Source organism: Notothenia rossii (assembly GCF_949606895.1).
Source record: "Notothenia rossii genome assembly, chromosome: 4".
NCBI lineage: Eukaryota > Metazoa > Chordata > Actinopteri > Perciformes > Nototheniidae > Notothenia > Notothenia rossii.
Window position 1 is genome coordinate 67,432,642 of NC_136902.1, and position 20,447 is coordinate 67,453,088.

General features: G+C 38.4%; 1 protein-coding gene across 6 annotated transcripts in view; it reads left to right on the forward strand.

Moving 5' to 3' along the window:
- The window catches only part of LOC307036335 (nesprin-2), a 58,311-nt gene extending 38,390 nt beyond the window's left edge, over window positions 1-19,921 (forward strand). For 5 of the 6 annotated variants that reach the window (XM_079676562.1, XM_079676561.1, XM_079676563.1 and 2 more), the window contains 9 exons: window positions 358-492; window positions 561-755; window positions 1,027-1,156; window positions 1,276-1,455; window positions 5,036-5,139; window positions 8,475-8,714; window positions 11,461-11,595; window positions 13,052-13,107; window positions 17,046-19,921. In XM_079676562.1, coding sequence (XP_079532688.1) covers window positions 358-492; window positions 561-755; window positions 1,027-1,156; window positions 1,276-1,455; window positions 5,036-5,139; window positions 8,475-8,714; window positions 11,461-11,595; window positions 13,052-13,107; window positions 17,046-17,214 — 1,344 coding nt within the window. In that variant the 3' untranslated portion in view covers window positions 17,215-19,921. The remainder of the gene's footprint in view (window positions 1-357; window positions 493-560; window positions 756-1,026; window positions 1,157-1,275; window positions 1,456-5,035; window positions 5,140-8,474; window positions 8,715-11,460; window positions 11,596-13,051; window positions 13,108-17,045) is intronic. The other variant, XM_079676566.1, reaches the window with a different exon arrangement.
- Window positions 19,922-20,447: the final 526 nt, after the last annotated feature.

A 20,447-nucleotide genomic window follows, 5' to 3' on the forward strand; every position in this document is an offset into this window, starting at 1 on the left:
TAAAGTACCGATACTAATGAAACGGAGGAATCGTAAACATTTTAACGGCAGGGTATCTCGGTACCTTTCAAGTATCGGTACACCGTGCAATACTAGTTCTGATGAACTAATTTTAGTTCCGGCTCTTTTTGGTGTGAACGCGACATTTTGGAACTATATCGGAACTAAAAAGTATTGCGTTGTGAACGCGGCTATTGGAGCTAAATCCAAAATAACTGAAAATGTGTTATCAATTAACTTTTTGTAGTGTAACTCTGATAAGTGTGGTCATTTGGAAAGAATGCAAGTTACACTATGAGACTAGAATATACGGTGGAAGATTTAACAACAGAGAATCTCAACATTTGACTTTTTCAGCTCTTTGTCTCAGAGTGGGAGGGGTTTGAGGCAGAGAGGGAGGAGCTTGCTCTCTGGTTGGCTGACCTGGACGGCCGTCTGACTCAGGTGGAACACCTGTCAGGACACACCTGTGAAAAGCTGAGAAAACTGCAGGTGCGTGTTTGTTATATTTAAAAGAAAATCCGATTTTATTTTGATATATTTTTTGTGTGTGAGTGCAGTCCTTCCAGCAGAGTGTGTGTGTGAACTCGGACCGTGTGAACGTACTGCTGCAGCGCGGCGAGGCCTTGATACAGCGCTGCGACCTGACTGACGCTCGGCATGTCGAGAGTGATCTGCTGAAGATGCTGCGGCGCTGCAGCCTCGTCTTCAACAACATCGCACGGACACACAGCAGGCTACTGAGCATGAGACTGGTAGAACCATACACAAACATGGAAATGAATGGCAGTGAATAAACACATTCTTGTATAAAATATGTGCTCTTTTCAAAACATATCTCTCGTCGCACATATTGCTGATAAATATTGAATCAACTAGTTGTTTAAAACACAAGGACAGTGCTTATCAGTGAATGAAGGATTATTTGAATCTGAGATTGTCGTGCAAAACGTAAGCAACATGTCTTCTTTACTCCCCTGCAAAATATCTTGTTTTTCATTCAGTTATTTTCTTTTCCTCCTCCAGGTGTTTGAAGATGACTTGATTTTGTCTCAGGCTACAGACTCTGGATGTCCTTCAGAGACTCTTTTAGAGGAAGAGGGTGCACTTGATAAAGCCAACATGGACATCCCTTCTATTCCAAACCACCCTAAAGGTAAACCAACAAACCTCTTATTACAGGCTATATTCAATCATCAATGGACAACCTTTGGTAAAGATCTATATAACTGCTTTCAGGCAATAATCATCAAAACGTCTCCATCTTCTGTCTAGATTTCAGCCTATCATCTCACCCCACCCAAGCATTCTCCCCCCTTCAACTTCCTCTTCCAACTTTCACACAGTCCTCTCCTACCCATGAGCACCTGGGGCTTGAGTGGGACCCCTCAGTTGATATTGGACGCTCCGTCTCCCGTGACAACGCAGACTCGTTGTATTTTAGTGCCAGTGCAGGTATTTACAAAAACTCATGGTAGAAATCCTTGGAATCGTTGTATTGGCCAGAACAGAAAGCTTTTGGTTATTTTCATTTCACTATTGTTTCACAGGAGCTTTATATCCCACAGCTTGCAGCATACGTAAAGCTTTTGTTTTGTTTGTTTTTATCCATTGTGGAAGCCCTGAAAATAAAATTAAAAAAAGTCTAGTGGGCCATGCTTTTGGGTCTCGTACAAATGTATTTCACCCCTGTGTCTATGCCTAAAGAACAGCTGGAAAAAAGTTGTCCGAATAATTTCTTCAAATAACAATTGTTCTTATTGTTCCATACCACCAAATACTTTAAAGAGGACCTGAAACTTTAATGTGATTTTATCCTTAATTATCCTTAAAAAAAGTCACATATATAGATATCATTGAAATACATGTATCATTGAAATACATTTATTTCCAAAATACTTTAAAGGTCCCATGTCATGGCCATTTCTACTGATCATAATTCCATTGTTGAGGTCTACTAGAATAGATTTACATTGTGCAATTTTTCTAACTCACATTGGTTTCTCATACAGCATCTCTGTATAGTATGTGTATTCACTCTCTGTCCTAAACGGCTTGTTGGAGCTCCTGCCCCCCCCCCCCCCCCCTTCCTCCCTCCCTCCCTATGAGCCCAGTGTGCTCTGATTGGTCAGCTCGCCCACTCTGTTCTGATGAGTCCACCACCGTCACAGCGGAACATCAGTGATTATGTGTTACAATGGCGTTTGTTAGCAACCAGAAAATGAACCAGTAAGGAAAAACAGATGAGAATGCTGCGTGGGGTCTGGGTGTCGTGTTGGCGGGACGTTGCGCGGCTCGCTGCTGCGAGGAGCGGACAGTGTGAGCTGGGTTCATTTCCTGCTTGCTGCGTGGGATCTGCGAGACAGCAGTGGCGTTTTCTCCTGGATGCCACTGGAAGCCAGGCTTCCCCTGTTTTTTCGGATTGTAGTTATAATTTTAATAAATAAATAAAAACACTTCGTTTAGTTTCGGAATTTTTTTGTTGTGTGTTGCTGCCGGCCCGTCTCTCCCCCATTCTCATTGAGTATTTTACAAAGAGTGAAACAGCGCCCCTCTAGATGTTATGGTGAAACAGTAGATTGCACTCTCTGTTGCGAGAGGAGGCCAGCCGAAATGTGCTTCCCTTGGTGAAAAAAAATGGTGGGATTGACCAATCAGATGAGGCTCACGTCATGCCCCTGCCAACCTGTGATTGGTCAGGGCCATGCCAAGGGAAGCCAGAGGCGGCTGGCTTCCCTTGCCTCACAATCCAATCAAATCGCATCAACTTAGTGGTGCATTGACGCGTCCCAAAAAGCGGAAGTAAGCTGCGCTTGGTTTCCCTCGACAAAATAGCAATGGGATTTCTCCATAGGATTTTGGAAAATAGCTCGAAAAAAGGTCAGTGGAAAACGAACCTGTTAGGTAAATGCACGTTTTGTTCAGTCGGATAATATCCATATGTCTACCCTACTTTTATAATTTTCTAATCATAAATCTAATCGATAGAAGATAGATGGCGTCACTGCACCACTCTCACCGCCGTTAGAAAGTAGCAAGCAACTGAATCAAGTGCAATTATGGAGGGTGGAGCTTTGGAGTATTTAACTCAAAATAATTGTACTAAACTTCCGCTGCAGCAGCAACAACAAATACAATCTGATGACAGGCCAATGCCCAAACTGGAGCTGTGTATAGCGAGGAACAAAGGAGCGAACCGGACGTAAAACGTTAAAGGTCTCCTGATTTAGTTTGTGAATGAATGCTTATTAGAGTTTTGGCTGGAGAGTGCGTGCGGACCTGTCGGTCAGATAACAGGCGTGTGTAAATCCTGCATCTGTTTGATACAAATGTGTGTAAAATGATACCGGGTGCTGTAATCACTCATCTGGTTACGTTATTACATTGACCACCACACAACCCCCACCCCAAAAGAAAGGACGTATTATTGGCTTCCCCTAATCTTTTCCCCACGCCACACTACTGCGAGACAGCGAGACATCGCGAATGGACGCGGGAAGGGGGGGTGCTGAGGGGGATGCAGCACCCCCATCTGCGAGGCTCCATTAGCACCCCCCGCCAGCGCGTCACAGTTTGGCCGCTGAGAGAGTGTGTGTACGGGAGGAGCTCCACGGATTGGTCCATTTGGGTATGGTCACAGACAGGTCTTTTCTTTGTTAGAGTTTTACTCGCTACAGGGTGTACTTTGAGAGTTTGTGACTTTGCAGACAATTTACATACATAAAAACCTTCATAACACACAAGGGGACGGGTAATAACCGGAGAAGCATGACATGGGACCTTTAAAACATTTTAACATTTAAAATGTTGCAATTCCAGGTTAAAATATCCATTACAATACCAGATTCCGTTTCCAAGTTCCAATTCCAGGTTTAAATTCCAGTTCCAATTCCAGGTTTAAATTGCAAATTCCAATTCCAGGTTTTTGATTCCACATTAATATTCCTTGTTCCAACCCAATTTCAACTCCAATTCTACAATCTAAATTCTAATTTCTAATTCCAAGTTTCCGTTAATTCAGCCAATTAAATTTCCACATTCTAATTCTAGGTTAAAATGCTACGTTCCACTCCCAGGTTCTTATTCCAATTCCACATTCAAGTTCCAACTCCAATTGTAAAACCCAATTCCAGGTACAAATTCCAATTCCCTATTCTAATTCCAATTGAAAATTCCAGTTCCAGGTACAAATTCCAGGTTCCAACTCTAATTCCACGACCCAGGTAAAATTCAAGGTTCTGATTCCAAGTTTCAATTCCAACAGTTGAAGCAGCGACCCTGCTGTAGTTCGTTTATAGCATAATGTTAGCATTTTGCTTCTGGCAAATAGATTTATGATTAGAAAATGAAAAAAGTAGGGTAGACAAGTGGATATTATCCGGCTGAACAAAACGTGATCCGTCTCTTAAATGTGTGTCAACCACAGACCTTATTTCAAGCTATTTTCCAAAATCCTATGGAGAAATTGCATTGCGTTTTTGACGAAGGAACCGGAAGGAGTTTACTTCGGGGTTTTAGGACTGCGGTTCTCTATTCCACATTCCATTACGAATTCCACATCCAAATGCCAAGTTCCAATTTCATAACCCAGATCCAGTTATAATTTTAAGGTTCCATTTCCAATTTTATATCTAAATGTCAATTCCTAATAAGTATTCCGGTTTTCAAGTTTCTGTTCCAAATCCACATCCATTTGCAATTCCACATTTCAAATCCAGGTTTCAATAAAAAAAATCTATTTCCAGGTACTCGTTCCAATTTCACTTTGAGAGGTTTTATTTTAAGGCAAAATATAGGCGTAGTCAGACATTTTTTTGTGGAATGATTTATTAACTAAGTGCAAAATTCCAAAAATGTACAAATAGAAAAATATTGGTAAAAAATGAAGTAAACTAAATGATTGTTCTTCAATAGATTTTTAGAGCTGCATGCAAAGTAATACTTAATCCAAACGTATGTATATGATGAGATAAGACTAAATGAATACTTAACACTGGGCTTTAGATTAACATCATACATCATTTTGTTTGCGCAGGTCTTCGTCATCACAGAAATGGTGTGAAGAGGCGAAGCTACCTCAGCTCCCTCGGCTCTGAGTCTGATATCCGTAATGACATCACCAATCATGAAGCAGATTTGGTGAGTCACAGCAAATACCTTGGTCTTTGCCATATGATTTATGAACTTAAATGATGACAGAATAACATGCACTTTCCCCTTTCTGCTTTGAAAACAATGTTAACATTTCAATAGCGCCCGCGCCCACCTCCAGCACTGCGAGCCATGCTGGTGTTAGCACCTGTGTTTAGAGCGCTTCCTTATCAATGAATACCATTTACATCCCACAGATAATTACAACAATGTATCACATCCTTGCCTCATGAACACAACAAATAACAAGGTAAACCACACAAACTTTAGTTTTAGTATAACAAATTGTTAAAGTTAGCTAAGGTAATGTTTAGCAGCAACTTGTGCATAACTTATGAGTTTGCTAACTTTTGCTAATTTTGTTAGCAAACTAACATTAAAGCTAGGGTAGGTAAGAATGGAGAAACCAGCTCGAGTAAGCTAGAATTTGAAAATACACAATCGGAAAAAATCTGCCCCTTCCTTCAGACTTCCTTACAGAGCCCTTCCTCCAACACACATGACCAATGAGGGCACGAGATAACTTTGTGCACGAGATGGAAGGCTGACAGGCAGGTAGGCCATCCAATTATCTGTAGCGGGCCGAGGCAGATAATTGGTCTAACTTTTTACAGCGCCACGGCTTCCACAGATGAAATATTTGTATATGTTTATTGTCAAAGCATTTAATTTATTCATTGCTATCGGGATGTTAAGAGCATTCCATGGAATATAACAAAAAGTGTTTCTGAAGTGAATTACCCTACCTCTAACATGCTCAACAACAGGGAAAGAATGCGAACAGCAAATCTTATGAATTAAGTGGGCTTACAGTTATTTGCTGCTTAACTCCTATTGACCTACTTTTATAGTTTTTTATGAATATTAAGATTGTATTGTTTACCTTGGTGTTATCGGTGAAGGTTATGTCGCTTCTTCAAAAAATGTAACGCATGCCCTCTTTTCAATTTTCATTTCCAGATTTCAGTTTTAACTTCAAGTTCAACATTCCAATTAGAAGTTCTAATACGAAATTCGACTTCATATGTAGCCTACAATATAATGTTTTGGTGCATATTTAAGAAACTTGCCAACTACAAAAATGTAGTTAACAAGAAGCAGCAGTGTACATTTTATATACCGTTTTATTGGTTGCTGCATTGTCTCCGTAGTGATTTTAATGCTGCTGTTTCCTTGCACAGTCTCTTAGTAAATAACATTTTAATTGGTTTATTAACTTGTAATGTCAAAACTAATGCTGCATATTTACCACGGATCTTAATTCAAGCAAAACCATGTAGGGTTTTTCCTCAAATTTCAGTGTAGTCTCATCTCTGTTGTTGTGCTCTGACCCAGATGCTACATGGCCCAGAGGCTTTGTCTGTCTTTCTCAATCTCAATCTCTCACACACACACACACGCACACGCACACATACTGTCATTGAGGTTTCGATACACAAGCTATCTAAAAATGTCCTCCATCGTCGTGTGTTGGCTTTACGAGCTGGCTACAACAGATTGCCTCCTCCTCTTTGTGCGGATTTATTAATGACACCTCTAGGATGCAGCTGTGGATTTTCCTTTTTAAGCTTTTTATGGACCAGATAGACAAGTACAGGACTGTCTCTGCAGCTGTACTAAGTAGAGGCAGAGGAAAACTGAAGAACAGAAATAAAGAATAAGAAAAATAAGACTGACGTTCATGATTTGGGGGGAAAGGGAGGCGAGAAAAGACATTTTGGAATTATTTGAGTATCCTCCTCTGCTTGTTTGCAGTCCCCCCCCTCTCTCTGCTTCTCTCTGTGTCACACCCACACACTGTTGCACTGTCGATGAACCCTAAAGCCCGTCAGGAAAACAGCCCAGCTAAAGGCTGAATTAGCATCAGATTACAGCTGCATCATCTCCAAAACAACATCAAGGTGTTTTTGCACTTGTCACCCTACTGTATTTTCTCTCTTATTTCAATCTTATTTTATCCTTATACACATGGAGGCATTATGTCTCGCCTCAGGCTCGGCTTTGTCTGTACTGAGCATTTCACGTGTTTGTACTTCACCATCTGCAACAATGTGACTTTATCTGTTTGTACGCTGCATAAAATATGAACACAACACAAAAGACATGCCTGCAGACAATAACACCTCCACCACCATGATGACAGCTCTGTTGATATCAGATCACCAGTTTCAATTGTTTTTGTCCTAGGGCGGATCGCTACATGCTGCTTTCCTGCTATGATTTGTTTGCTTGTTATTTGTTACTGTCTTTTGTGCACAAAATGCATCCAGCAGTCACCACTGTTTGCCGTTTACTCGACAGTAGTCCTTATGCTCCCGATAGCTCGAAACCGTGGAACTTCATTCACATGATACGGGATATCCTCTTTGCTTATCGTGAGGTGGGGCGCAGAGACTTGTGGTGAAAACAGCCATTTAGTTTTGTTTCTATGGTTACCTCCCCTTGTAGCTTTCGCCGCCGCTCAATACAGCTGTTTTATGATTATTTGCTTGTCAAAAGGTCAGCCGTAACTACGTCAAAGTTTAAATAATTTGAACTTTGAAAGCAACATCCAGTCGGTGCAGCTGACTCCATTGAAACACAACGCCAACGCAGAGAAACTTTGCCACTTCTCATGTGAATGTATAATGACCGATAAATTCTCGGGTGATATGAGAACTGATATTTATTGAATTCATGAAAATACTTGTGCAAATCAGGTATAAAACAGCAAGCTAAAAGGGTTCTTGTGTAAATGTTCCTATTAATAAAAAATGTAATTGTTTACACTAGAGACGACCATCAGGATACCAGAGGATGCAGTTATTGGTTTGTAAAAGACACGTAACCACCAGTTACATCGATAAAACTATTACGACACCGTTTTACGTAAGGGTATAAGTACAAGTTTTACGTTACTTGTACTCACCTCGTCTGCTAACAATGGCAAACATTAGGTTAGCTGAAATGATTATATAAAACATTTCACATTTCTCGTGCTAACATTATTTATTAGTATAGCAAGCTAATGTTAGCAAAATTAAATAGTTATTTCAGGTTTGCTGCTTAATGTTACATTTCTTAACTTTATAAATGACAGTAATACAGAATTATTAAGGTTGTATTGGTGTACCTAGTTGTTATTGGTGCAGGTCATGTGTCATGGAAGTACAATGTTTGAAATATACGATCGGTGGGATTCTTTTTTTTAACAATAAGCATAACAAATAAACTGCCTGATATAATGCAGTGGCATATAATTGTCAGAGGTGATCAAGAGCTGACCGGAGGAAAATTATTATTGTCCAAAGTAACTCTTTATTCTTTATGTGTGTTCTGTGCAGCGATTGGAGGGATGGCTTGAACACGACCACCCAAGTGTCTTGTCACCAATAGAAAAGAAAGGGGGCGGGAGTCGGCCGAATGGAGTCGAGTGGGCGACATCGACTCCTGACGCAGAGGAAGGTGGACCAGTAAGCTTTGACGATGGCCGTGTGAGGGCGTGGCTGCGAGTCCAAAGCCCCGCCCCTTCAGAGAGGAGGACTTCCTTCTCAAAATCTGTGCAGACTGATGGACAGGTGGAGGTGGGTGAAATCTCTTTCATTCAAACTGATGAAACTTTTCGTCAATAATTAAAGGAGTCCCTATTATGCTTTTCGGTGTTTTAGCTTTCCTGTGCAGGTTAGTGTTTGGCAAAGGTTAAGATCCCAAAGTTCATACCAGAGGGGGTTTCTCTCTCACATTCTAAAAAAAACATAACAATCACATTTTTCTCAGCAAACTTGTCTTTCTGTAAAATGTCAAATATTTGTTTCATCATCCAATTCTGTGCTTTGGTTGATTTTTTTTTTTAATAATATAATAATAATAATTAATATTGATAAAGATTTGAGTGTAACACCTGAGGGTCAATGCGATTCTCCATCTGCAAAAATATTTGGTGCAGATAAAAAGATCTTTCTGACCTTTTCTCTTTTGCAACATAATAATGATGAATATATTACTACAACTGAATAACAGGTAATTGGTCAGCAGTATATTCATATTTTACTTTTTTTAAGGGCATCTTGTTTTTTTGTTAATGGATGATAAAAAGAAGCATTAATCAACAATGATGTCATCCTTCTAACAAGTATTTTGTGTATAAAAGCTGTATATATTCTTCTGTAGTCTTTCTGCCATAGAGCTCCATTGTTATCCAAAACACACATTGGTAAGCCACAGCGTGCACTGGCTGACATGTTCTTTCATTACCATGCACACACACACTGTAGTTTATTTTTACTCCCACATACACCATCATGATGAACCAAATACTCACTAGAGCGCCAAATGTGGATTAACCCGCCACTGAATTTGTCTTGCTGAGCTTGTTTCCCCGAGTAGTTGAGAACAAACATTCCGCACATGGCATCACATGCACATCATCTGTGTGTGCAAAAAGTCCTGACCTGACTCTCGAGACATCCTCACAGTGCACAGTTCATGGCATTATCATCGGCTGTTATCCAGTCTTTGTGAATCTGTCCATCAGTTTGCAAACAAGGGAGCAGGGAATAATCATGTTCACAAATCTATTTCTGATCTTACAAATGTATCCTAGTATCTCTAAATGTCAAAACTATATTTATTGCTAGTGTTTCTCTAATGCTTTTCAACCTCTTATCCTGCAAAATCATTAATTATTGAAATGTGTATATATATACACACACATAGATTACATGTAACTGCATTACGTAATCGGGATATAAGAAAAAAGTAACTGTATTCCCTTACGGTGACATAAAAAAGGCGTAACCGGATTACTGTTATATTTCAAAACATTTAGGATTACTAGCATGATTACAATGTTAGGGGAAAACCAAAAAGAGCATCGTGTTTGTTGTAAAAGGATCAGATTTTATTTCTCCATGTTAGCTGTATTGTTCTGTAGGCTAATACTTAAGTGTGAATCTATACGCCTACTGCCTGAATCTGCTCTATGATTTTCACTTTCTTTGGTTCATTTGTTCTTTTTAAACTGTGTGCTCATGTGTTTCATTGTTAGTGTAGGCTACTGCCTGAATATGTTTAATGAAAGGCAGCTTTTCCTATCAATAAAATCTCTGAGCAGAGGACACATTTGTGATGCTAAATATATTGTGTTCTATTTTTCTAAGGTCACATTGTTCTGTTGCCTTACATAAGGCACTAAAATATCTTGATATTTATTTTCATTGCATTTGATATTGACGTAACAGAAAGCAATCAAATTACATTACTGTACTTTTATAATGTTATACTCAGATTAGGTGAAAGATCACACCTTTTTACATGTAACTACTATTTGTATCAAAGTACATTTTTAAAGTAACCCTCTCACCCTTCATAATAATCAAGATTATAGACATGTTCCTAAATAACTGTCCTCTACCCCCCCCCCCCCCCCCTCTGTTTTTTCTCTCTGGCTTTATCGGTCTCTCCCATTCAGATTTATTTTTTCTCTCCCTCTTTCATTACTGGTGAAATCGCCCATTTATATTCCTCTTCCTCCATTTAATTCACTGTTCCTAGGGCCGTGAATGAATCCATAAAGTCATGATTCATTCATTGAGTCTGGCTGCACATTCACTGTTGATATAAAAACAGAAACAAGCAGACTTCTTGGTTCAACCTCCTTTCCTCTCTGCTTACTCCCTCTGTGAACACTGACTCACAGGAGGGGGAGATAAACAGACGTTGAAGAGAAAATACATGTTTTTAGATGAGTTTTCCAGGGTCAAGTGTGTGTGTTTAAAGTAATTAGAGCAGTTTTGTGCACAATCATTTTCAATATGCGACTTTTGTTGAACGTGTTTGAGTGTAATAGCATTGGCACTTTCTAATGGAGTTCATTACTGACAGAGCTATCGAGCGAGCACAAATCTAATTGGAGCGGAAATCAACCTGCAAGTCCAGATTTGAGAGCAGCGAAGGATACAATCAGGAGTTTAATCGATGTTTTGGAGCAGCTTGTGTACAAACTCGGACTGAGAGCAGAAGAAGGTCTGATAAATCTAAATTTTAAAGTATCATTCTGACTATGCCTTCTTCTTGCTAGTCATGAGTTCAGTTTTTGTTAAAGTAAAAGTAGAAACAAATCACTTTTTGTCTGACACCGCATGATGCAGACCAAACACCAGAGAGATATATGTGCTTCTTGTAAACCCTCCAGGATTTTGCTGATTTAAAAAAGAAAAGTGATTTTGATTTAGAGGCCACTTTTAAAGTTATACTCTCGCTAATTAGAGTTTATAACCTTCATACAATAACAAACCTTATCTAACTGTAGGTAACTGGTCTCTGTTTCAGTGTAACATGGATGTTAGACACATGGATGCACCCAACAAGCTCATCCATCCATCTCCTGACCCCTCCAATTCCCCATCACATGACCTCAAGGCCGCGCCTGATTGGATGAAGCACCAATATCGCTCCGATCTTCAGGTGAGTTGATGATGTCAGTCAATAATTGTAACACATTATAAAGCATTGTTTATTCTATAATAAAGTAAAGTATCATATGTTATACTTGCTGCCTAATTGTGTTAGCAAGGACTGATGTTTTTTTATTCCCATAGTTGTAATGTAATAGTTTAATCTCGAAATCACTCAGAGTGGTCATCAGGTGCTTTATTGAATTAATAAATCCCAGAAGTATAGCTGGATAAAATAAATAATTAGTGGGTGATAAATCACTGGTCAGGTTATTTATTTGTCCCTGCAGGTAGATTTGGTATGCAATTAAAAGACCAAGAGCTCCATTATCTGTAAATAATCTGTAAAGAGAACCCCGCGCTCCATCACATTTAAAAACCACTAGGACAAACATGACACAATCAAGTAAATAAATAAATGGGGGTTGCTTCCAAAGCAGCTGTGTGAATGCTGCGACTTGTTATTTTTTTTGTGAGGGCAGCTGGAATAAAGCTGTTTTTATACCGCTTTGTTCTACACCTTGGGACTACTTACCTCTGGCCCAAAATAAGAAGCTTAGATTCAGTGTGCAGAGGGAGGGAGGCATCATTCAACACAGAGCTGGGTAACCACTGTAACTGCCTGAGGTGCAGGGACTCCAGGTTCAAATGTGACTCAGCAATCAGTCTGCTAGATGTAACAATCTGACAGAGTTTCTGCTCTTTAAAGACAGGTGACCAAACCAGGACACTAAAGGGACATTATCACATTGACGATATTATCAAATCTTGGATTTTAATGGTCACAACAGAAATGCAGTAATGAAATTTCCCATGACATTTATTTTCCCTATGTTAAAGTTTCCCAGAAAGAAACTTAAAACTTGACTCCAATTCCAGATAACACAATTCTACTTTGGCTGTATAATTATACGCTGCTATAAACAGATTATAACGCATTATAATTGTGGATTTGAGTTTGAGGTTGCAGCAATTATTAATAATGTGACCTTATACATCATAGTCAAATGTTTCTAATGTATGCTTTGATTATTGTTATAAGGCAAATAGCACTATGTAATTATAGTTATAAACACTCGTAATTATCCATTATCACTTACAACTAAAATTGTACAGTGCTATAGGCCAATTATAAAGCATTATAAGTATGTTTATGATTAATTATAGATATATACGCATCATAGAAAGTAACCACATGTTTTTGGTTCCTTGAAAGAGACCTGTTGTCCTGACATACTTTATATTAAGTGTTGAAACTGCCAAAGGATTTCATCAGTTCACATTAATTAAAGTGTCAAATGTAATTGACGGAAAATAATACAAACATTACCTTTTTAAATAAGACAGCAGTTATGCCTTCAGGGGAAAAATAAACTGAGCTGATATATTCTTCAAAAGTTTTCACGTGAAAGTTAGAAATGTTGCCTGAAAGCACGGGGCATTAACAGAGGCTCACTGTTCTTCAGGCTGGAGAAGAGCAGGCCTGTTGTGAAGGAGCCGAGCGTCTTCACTCAGAACAAAGGTGAGAGAAGAGTTGTAAGCAGATGGAGCGATAAAGGCTGTAAGCATGAAGGTTTGTGAAACCACAGAAACCAGCAAAACAGTGAGATTTATGTTCATGAATACGGTCAGCACACAACATGAGGCCATTATCATGGATAATGTAGAGTTTGTGGACTTGTTGCGTACACTAATTGAATCAAAATGAGTGTATTTTAAAAAAGAAAATAGAATATTTGTATTAAAATGAAGATTGTTTGTTGTTGTCCAGCATCAATGTTTTCTGGAACCCATTTAATGAATTAAAAATCTTTATTTTGCTAGGACTTTATTTTCAAAATTGCGGTCACCCAAAATAACAAAAAATAATAATAAAAGGGTTTAGCATCACTTCGACATTCATTAACACGGTATTAAGAATATTTTTATTAAAATTTAGTTGATTTTCTTTGACCAGCAAAAAGTCTTGCAGCCCACTTCTTTAGAATGAATACAAATTAATTAAAAGTCCTTCTTTTGCTAGGAATTTTCTAAATTGAGGTCACACGAATGTACATAAAATGATAATGTGTTTAGCAACCCTTCAAAATCCATCCCCCTAAAGTCTAGATGCCAACGATAGGCTCCTAAAATGTTTCAATTATTGACATTTTCCATATTTAATTCATTGAGTCAGTTCTTTAATTATCTCTTCTCCAAGTCTTGTTTGAACGGTGGAGTCCTTTTTAAGGAAATTACTCCTAAAGCGCATAAACTCAAATAACTCTCCAATCTTAGTACTAAATTTCCCCTGTAACCAGTTTACATTATTCTTTTCAGCAAACTAGGAATCATCATAAAACACAGACCCATAAACTATTGCATTACCATTGAATTGTCCTTAATGAAAGGCCTCAAAGCTTTCTCTATCCTGCTTAGAATTCATTTAATTGTATCCATCATTGCCTTTGATTGCTCGGAGCCCCTTAAAACCTGTTAAGCCTGGAGCCTGTTTTTCAGAACTCAGTCTCGAAAATGACATTCCCAGAATAAATCTTCACTTTTAAAAGGGCTAAATGAATAATCTTTTTTCTCAAAGCAAGGTTTTACACCTGTGAGTTGGCTGTAGAAGTGTCAGAATCAATATAGATGTTTTTATTTTAAAGTAAATTCAGATTGAACATAGTAAAAAAATGTAAATTATACGTTTCCGTCTAAAATAACAAACACATTACTTATAGTGAAAACGACACTTGAATGATGGGATAGTAGCCAAAAACCTTTAGGAATCCAAACTATAACATATAATAAGTACCCTGTATCAAGATTGATGCAAAACAAGTAAAAAAAAAGTAAGTCCAGGCGGACTCACCTCTGGGTACATTTGGGTGTATTTGCCGTATCTCTGGAAAACATTGGTTGATTTGGCTGACAATGGAATCTGTGGAATCTCAGCTTTCATATGATATCTAGTTTATGCAGATAGCACGAAGTATAACATATTGCTACCGTGAGTTATGTGCTAAGTGCGTTAGAATTGTTTCGCTTAGTGCTAATTTAGACGCTTGGTGTTACCCTTGTGTTTTGTTTAGCTAAAAATTGTTAATATTGTCTGATAGCTGAGTTTCTTCCTGTTAAGTGGGTATGACACATTAATAGGTTGTTAAATTTTAAGAAGCCCTGATTCCCCCCGTCGGCGGGGGCAATCGGGCTTAAGAGGTTCAAATGCAAAAGTCAACATCCAAAATGGAATCCGATAAACTGATTCACTATGGTCTCCTTGCACAAAGTTAATATTACAGGATTAAAAGATTGATGCAAGTGATTGCATATGGTTGGAATCAGGGTGGCTAGGTGTTGAGTATAAAACTAATAGTACGGAAGATTTGACGGAAGTGAATCCAGGCAGCTAAGCAATAGCTTTTTGCTAATGTCAATTATCCACAGGTAAACACTTTAATGCATCAATAATTATAATCAAAACATATACAGGACTGTCTCAGAAAATTAGAATATTGTGATAAAGTTCTTTATTTTCTGTAATGCAATTAAAAAAACAAAAATGTCATACATTCTGGATTCATTACAAATCAACTGAAATATTGCAAGCCTTTTATTATTTTAATATTGCTGATTATGGCATACAGCTTAAGAAAACTCAAAAATCCTATCTCAAAAAATTAGAATAGTTCCTCAGACCAAGTAAAAAAAAAAGATTTATAACAGCAAAACACAATCAAACATTTGAAAATGTCCATTAATGCACTCAGTACTTGGTTGGGAATCCTTTTGCACGGATTACTGCATCAATGCGGCGTGGCATGGAGGCAATCAGCCTGTGGCATTGCTGAGGTGTTATGGATGCCCAGGATGCTTCAATAGCGGCCTTTAGCTCATTAGCATTGTTGGGTCTGGTGTCTTTCAGCTTCTTCTTCACAATACCCCACATATTCTCTATGGGGTTCAGGTCAGGGGAATTTGCAGGCCAATCGAGGACAGTAATGCCATGGTCAGTACACCAGTTACTGGTGGTTTTGGCACTGTGGGCAGGTGCCAGATCATGCTGGAAAATGAATTCCTCATCTCCATAGAGCTTTTCAGCAGACGGAAGCATGTAGTGCTCTAAAATATCTTGGTACACAGCTGCATTTACTCTGGGCTTGATGAAACACAGTGGACCAACACCAGCAGCTGACATGGCTCCCCAAACCATCGCTGACTGTGGGAACTTCACACTGGATTTCAAGCAACTTGGATTTTGCTCCTCTCCAGCCTTTCTCCAGACTCTGGCGCCTTGACTTCCAAATGAAATACAAAACTTGCTTTCGTCTGAAAAGAGGACTTTGGACCACTGTGCAACTGTCCAGTGCTTCTTTTCCTTAGCCCAAGTCAGACGCCTCTTCCGTTGTCTTGAGTTCAGAAGTGGCTTGACCATGGGAATACGGCTATTGTAGCCCATTTCCCGGACACGTCTGTGAACAGTGACTTTTGATACCTGGACTCCAGCTTCAGTCCACTGTCTTTGAAGCTCCTCCAAATTCTGGAAGCGACTCTTCTTCACAATGCTGTTAAGGCTGCGGTCATCTCTCTTGGTTGTGCAGCGTTTCCTGCCACATTTCCCCCTTCCAACAGACTTTTTGTGGATGTGCTTTGAAACTGCACTCTGTGAACAGCTTGCTCTTTGAGAAATTTCTTTTTGTGTCTTACCCTCCTGATGGAGGGTGTCAATGACGGTCCTCTGGACAGCAGTCAGATCAGCAGTCTTCCCCATACTTGTGATTTAGTTTACTGAACCAAGCTGAGTGTTTTTCAAGGCTCAGGAAACCCTTGCAGGTGTTTCGAGTTAATTAGACGATTCAAGTGATTCGTTGAACACCCTACTAGTATACTTTTTCATGATATTCTAATATTTAGAGATAGGATATTTGAGTTTTCTTAAGCTGTATGCCATAATCAGCAATATTAAAATAATAAAAGGCTTGCAATATTTCAGTTGATTTGTAATGAATCCAGAATGTATGACATTTTTGTTTTTTTAATTGCATTACAGAAAATAAAGAACTTTATCACAATATTCTAATTTTCTGAGACAGTCCTGTAATATATATTATTCTGAAATGGGCCAATCTGCATATGAGTACTTTTACTTTTGGTACTTTAAGTATAATTTGATGCCAATACTTTTTTACGTTTACTTAATTTTGAATCCAGGACTTTTACTTGTAACAGAGTATTCCTTCACTCTGGTACTTTTACTCAAGTACAAGATCTGAGTACTTCTCCCACCTCTGTTCGCCCATTAGCCCAGATTGCGAATTATTAATTGATCCCAAGTGATGAATTCAGTATTGTCTAATATTACAAATATGTGTTAATCCATATAATGACAGATTAAGAAACACATACGAAAAGAACAAACTGTGCAAAGACCTTTTTTAGAAGGTAAACTCCCAACGATAACCCCCTCTTCCTCCTCCACAGTGTGACCCCCAGCAGCAGGGCTCCTTCCTCCCGGTTCCACCCAGCCCTCCTCTGCCTCCTTCTGGCTGCAGCTCTGGCTCTCCTGGCCTGTCTGATCTGGTTCTTCCTGGAGCCGCCTAGTAGCTGCCACCTGGCCCTCAGGTACGTCAACGGGCCCCCACCTACCTGAAGACCACCCAGAGCCTCTGATGGACAGAGTTTGGACTGTTCTCAGGCTCGACAGAATTAATGCTCGTTTCAATTAACCCACCGCATGACTCAAACATCAGAGATCTGACAGGAATCTGCAGGGGATGAGACATCGGGATTATAAGATGTTGAATAAAGGGCAGCACCAAGGGTAAAAAGTGCCTCAACAATCTTTGAAACAGCAGTTGTGGTTTCTTTTTCTGACCTTTCTTCCTGTTAGTCCTTCATTTAGCATACTACATAATGAACTCCTTTGTGGGTTTGATTCAGGCTGCTGTAGGCTATTTTGTTAATGCCATTAGGGTTTGAAATATCTGAGTGTCAATGAAAAAAGAAAACTTTTGTCTTTATTCTACCTTTTTAAGACGGGGTTCTTTCGTAAAACAAAAAAATGCATATAGCCCGAAAAATTCTTACCTTGAACTTTCTATAAATGGAAGAGGCAGTATCTTTTAAAAAAGCCACATTATTTCATTAGCCTCAAGAAAAATGCTTTATATATGAAAAACATCATGTTGCCTTTTTCTTTTAGATTCTTAAGATAGGTTGTTTGACAAAAAATAACTCAAGGACTGTAAGATGGGCTTTATATTTACAGCTTCACATTTGCCAATTCTTACTGGTTTGGATGCGACAATGTTTTGACTTTTTTTGACCAACTTTTGGATGCAAATTTCTCCAAACCTCAACTGTTTGAGCAGAAGGAAAGACCAACATGTTGTAAATATTTAAAAATGTTGATGAATGTTCGGCAGCTGAAGATAAGGATGTTTTGATACAGTATGCTGTGGTTAAATTATCAGTTTGCATACAGTAATGAATGTAATCTCCTGAAAGCTGCAAACAAGGTTATCATTTCTAATTCTGCCAGGGAACGAAACCAAAGCATGTCTTAGTCAGCATTTTGTCAATTCCAGCTTTCAGTTTGAATTTGGTTCTTTCCTATAATCCTCAACAACGCTCTTGGATGAATCAAAAGTTATATATTATCTTAAACTTTAAATACATCACCGTCCCCTACTAGGAATGTATACATGAAAACATCTGTTAACTAAATGGAAAGTATATTCAAATCAATATATGTAACAATAGAATGTATGTGAGCAATCGGAAAGTTGTAATATGTATGATGTTTCTTTATGTACAGTATGATATCTTTGGTCAATGAAAGCATTCGTACCTGCCTTTTTTTTACCAAGCTGATGCTAAGTTTTTTGTAGCACCAGTTGGTTTGATGACCACACTCATGCTTTGTTGTAGATCTGATATGGTCGGTTTATTTCAATGGAAATGGAAACAACATGGAACCCTTTTCCCACAGAAGGCTTTACTTTCTTCTTTCCATTGCATGGCTCAGCTTGACTGGACTTTTTGTACCAGGTAATTTTTCTTAATTTAGCTTTCTACTGCAGATAGTACCCTCTTAATGAAGGCGGGGCTCTCAGCTGATGATGTCACGATGTGCAACACATGAATGATTTTTATCCCCAACCAAATAGATGAACTTAATGAGATTGCAGGTTTGTGCAGAACCTCCAGGTTCTCCCAAGTGACGATTCTCTCTTACCAATCAGTGGTCTGCAGTGTTCTGACCCAACCTTCGTGTATCGGCCAAGCTCTATGGGATCCTTGACCGAGGTGGTACGAATTAAAGTCCTGAGTACAATCAAAAACTTCAATTTATGGAAAACCAAAAGAAACATTTTAGTTGAGCTGTCATTGCTCCATGCGGTGGAAATGTGGCATAAACATACAATAGTTACAGGAAAATAAAGTTGAATGTATTTGAGGATTAATAATCAAAACATATCTCTGTATGCTATCAAATTAACACTTGTGATGGGTTCATAACATCAACAGCATCCATCTCCGTCTTGTACATCTGTTTTATATATTTTCTTATTTCTCCTAACAAACTATATATGATTCCCTGAAATTGTCGAAAAACACCACTAACAATATGAACAGGTGGAGCAAACAATCACTTCAGGATTTATTTTACCTTGCATTATTGTAAAAAAAAAGTTTGATTGTTTTGACATTAGACTCTGTACTGCCTTGCTATCTGTGCTAATGTAGCTAAAGCTAATGTAAACGACGCAACTAACAAGCTAGCATTATGGTTTTTAATGATTGTATGATTTCCATTCATGTCAACTTTTTGAAGTATTTTGTACTTAATAAGTACCACTAACTGCCTTGTTACATCCTGATAGATAGATAGATAAAGATGTTTTGAACTAATAGCGTGGTATCACAGGGAAGTGTGTAATGTTTCTTTTATTCTTTCTTGCTGTGAGATTTTGACTGATTTATACTTTTTATATTCACCATCCGCTAACAGTGTCAACAATGTTGTTCCAGCTTACAGCAGTTAATGCCTTCTGTGATTGACTTCTTTGTTCAGTAATTTTTAAGAACTGTTTTTCAAAACACAAATGCCTAACTTTCTCAGGCGTAAGATTCCACTCGCCATCATCACACTACTTGATGATTATGAAGAAGTATGTTTCAAGCCTTTTTAAAAGGTTAGACAAAATCATTTAAAAGGGAATATTGTAAGTCAACTGCCACCTAAACAATTTTTTTCTGTAAAGAATTGTTTTCATTTTTTTACGGATATTGCATCCAATCGAATGCTCCTGTTTCTATGTTTAGAGATCACAAATAAAACTAATTGTATGAAACATTTGTACTATCTTGATCATTTCGTCTGTAATCTGTGACTTGACTAAGTTTCATAGTAAGTGATTTTTATTTCTGTCAGGCGTACCTTTTTAAATCGCTTTTATTTATTTTCCTTGCAAGGTGGGTTCAATACAGACCAGCAGTTAATGTTTATGTGTTTTCACTTTTAACACGTAAATGTAACACTAAATGTGTGACTAAATGAGGCTACTAAACATCACTCCGAACATTAGCTGCCTTTAGCTTAGCGGTCGCCTAGTCATACGACCGTGATGTAATTTGTTTAAAACGTTAGCTTTTTACTTCTGCCCGATTGCATTTACGCTTAACAAATCACATACTACTGTTAATATGTGGAGATTATTCTGTGGAACAAAACATGTTAGGTATCATAAATATCTGTTTGTCAGCTTATTTTCTGCAGTATAGTGAAATACAATTTATTTTTGTCGAGGGACCCCTTTCGATGCTAACTTCCAGGTCTGCATACAAAAATATGTCATCACTGCACCAATATACATTGGG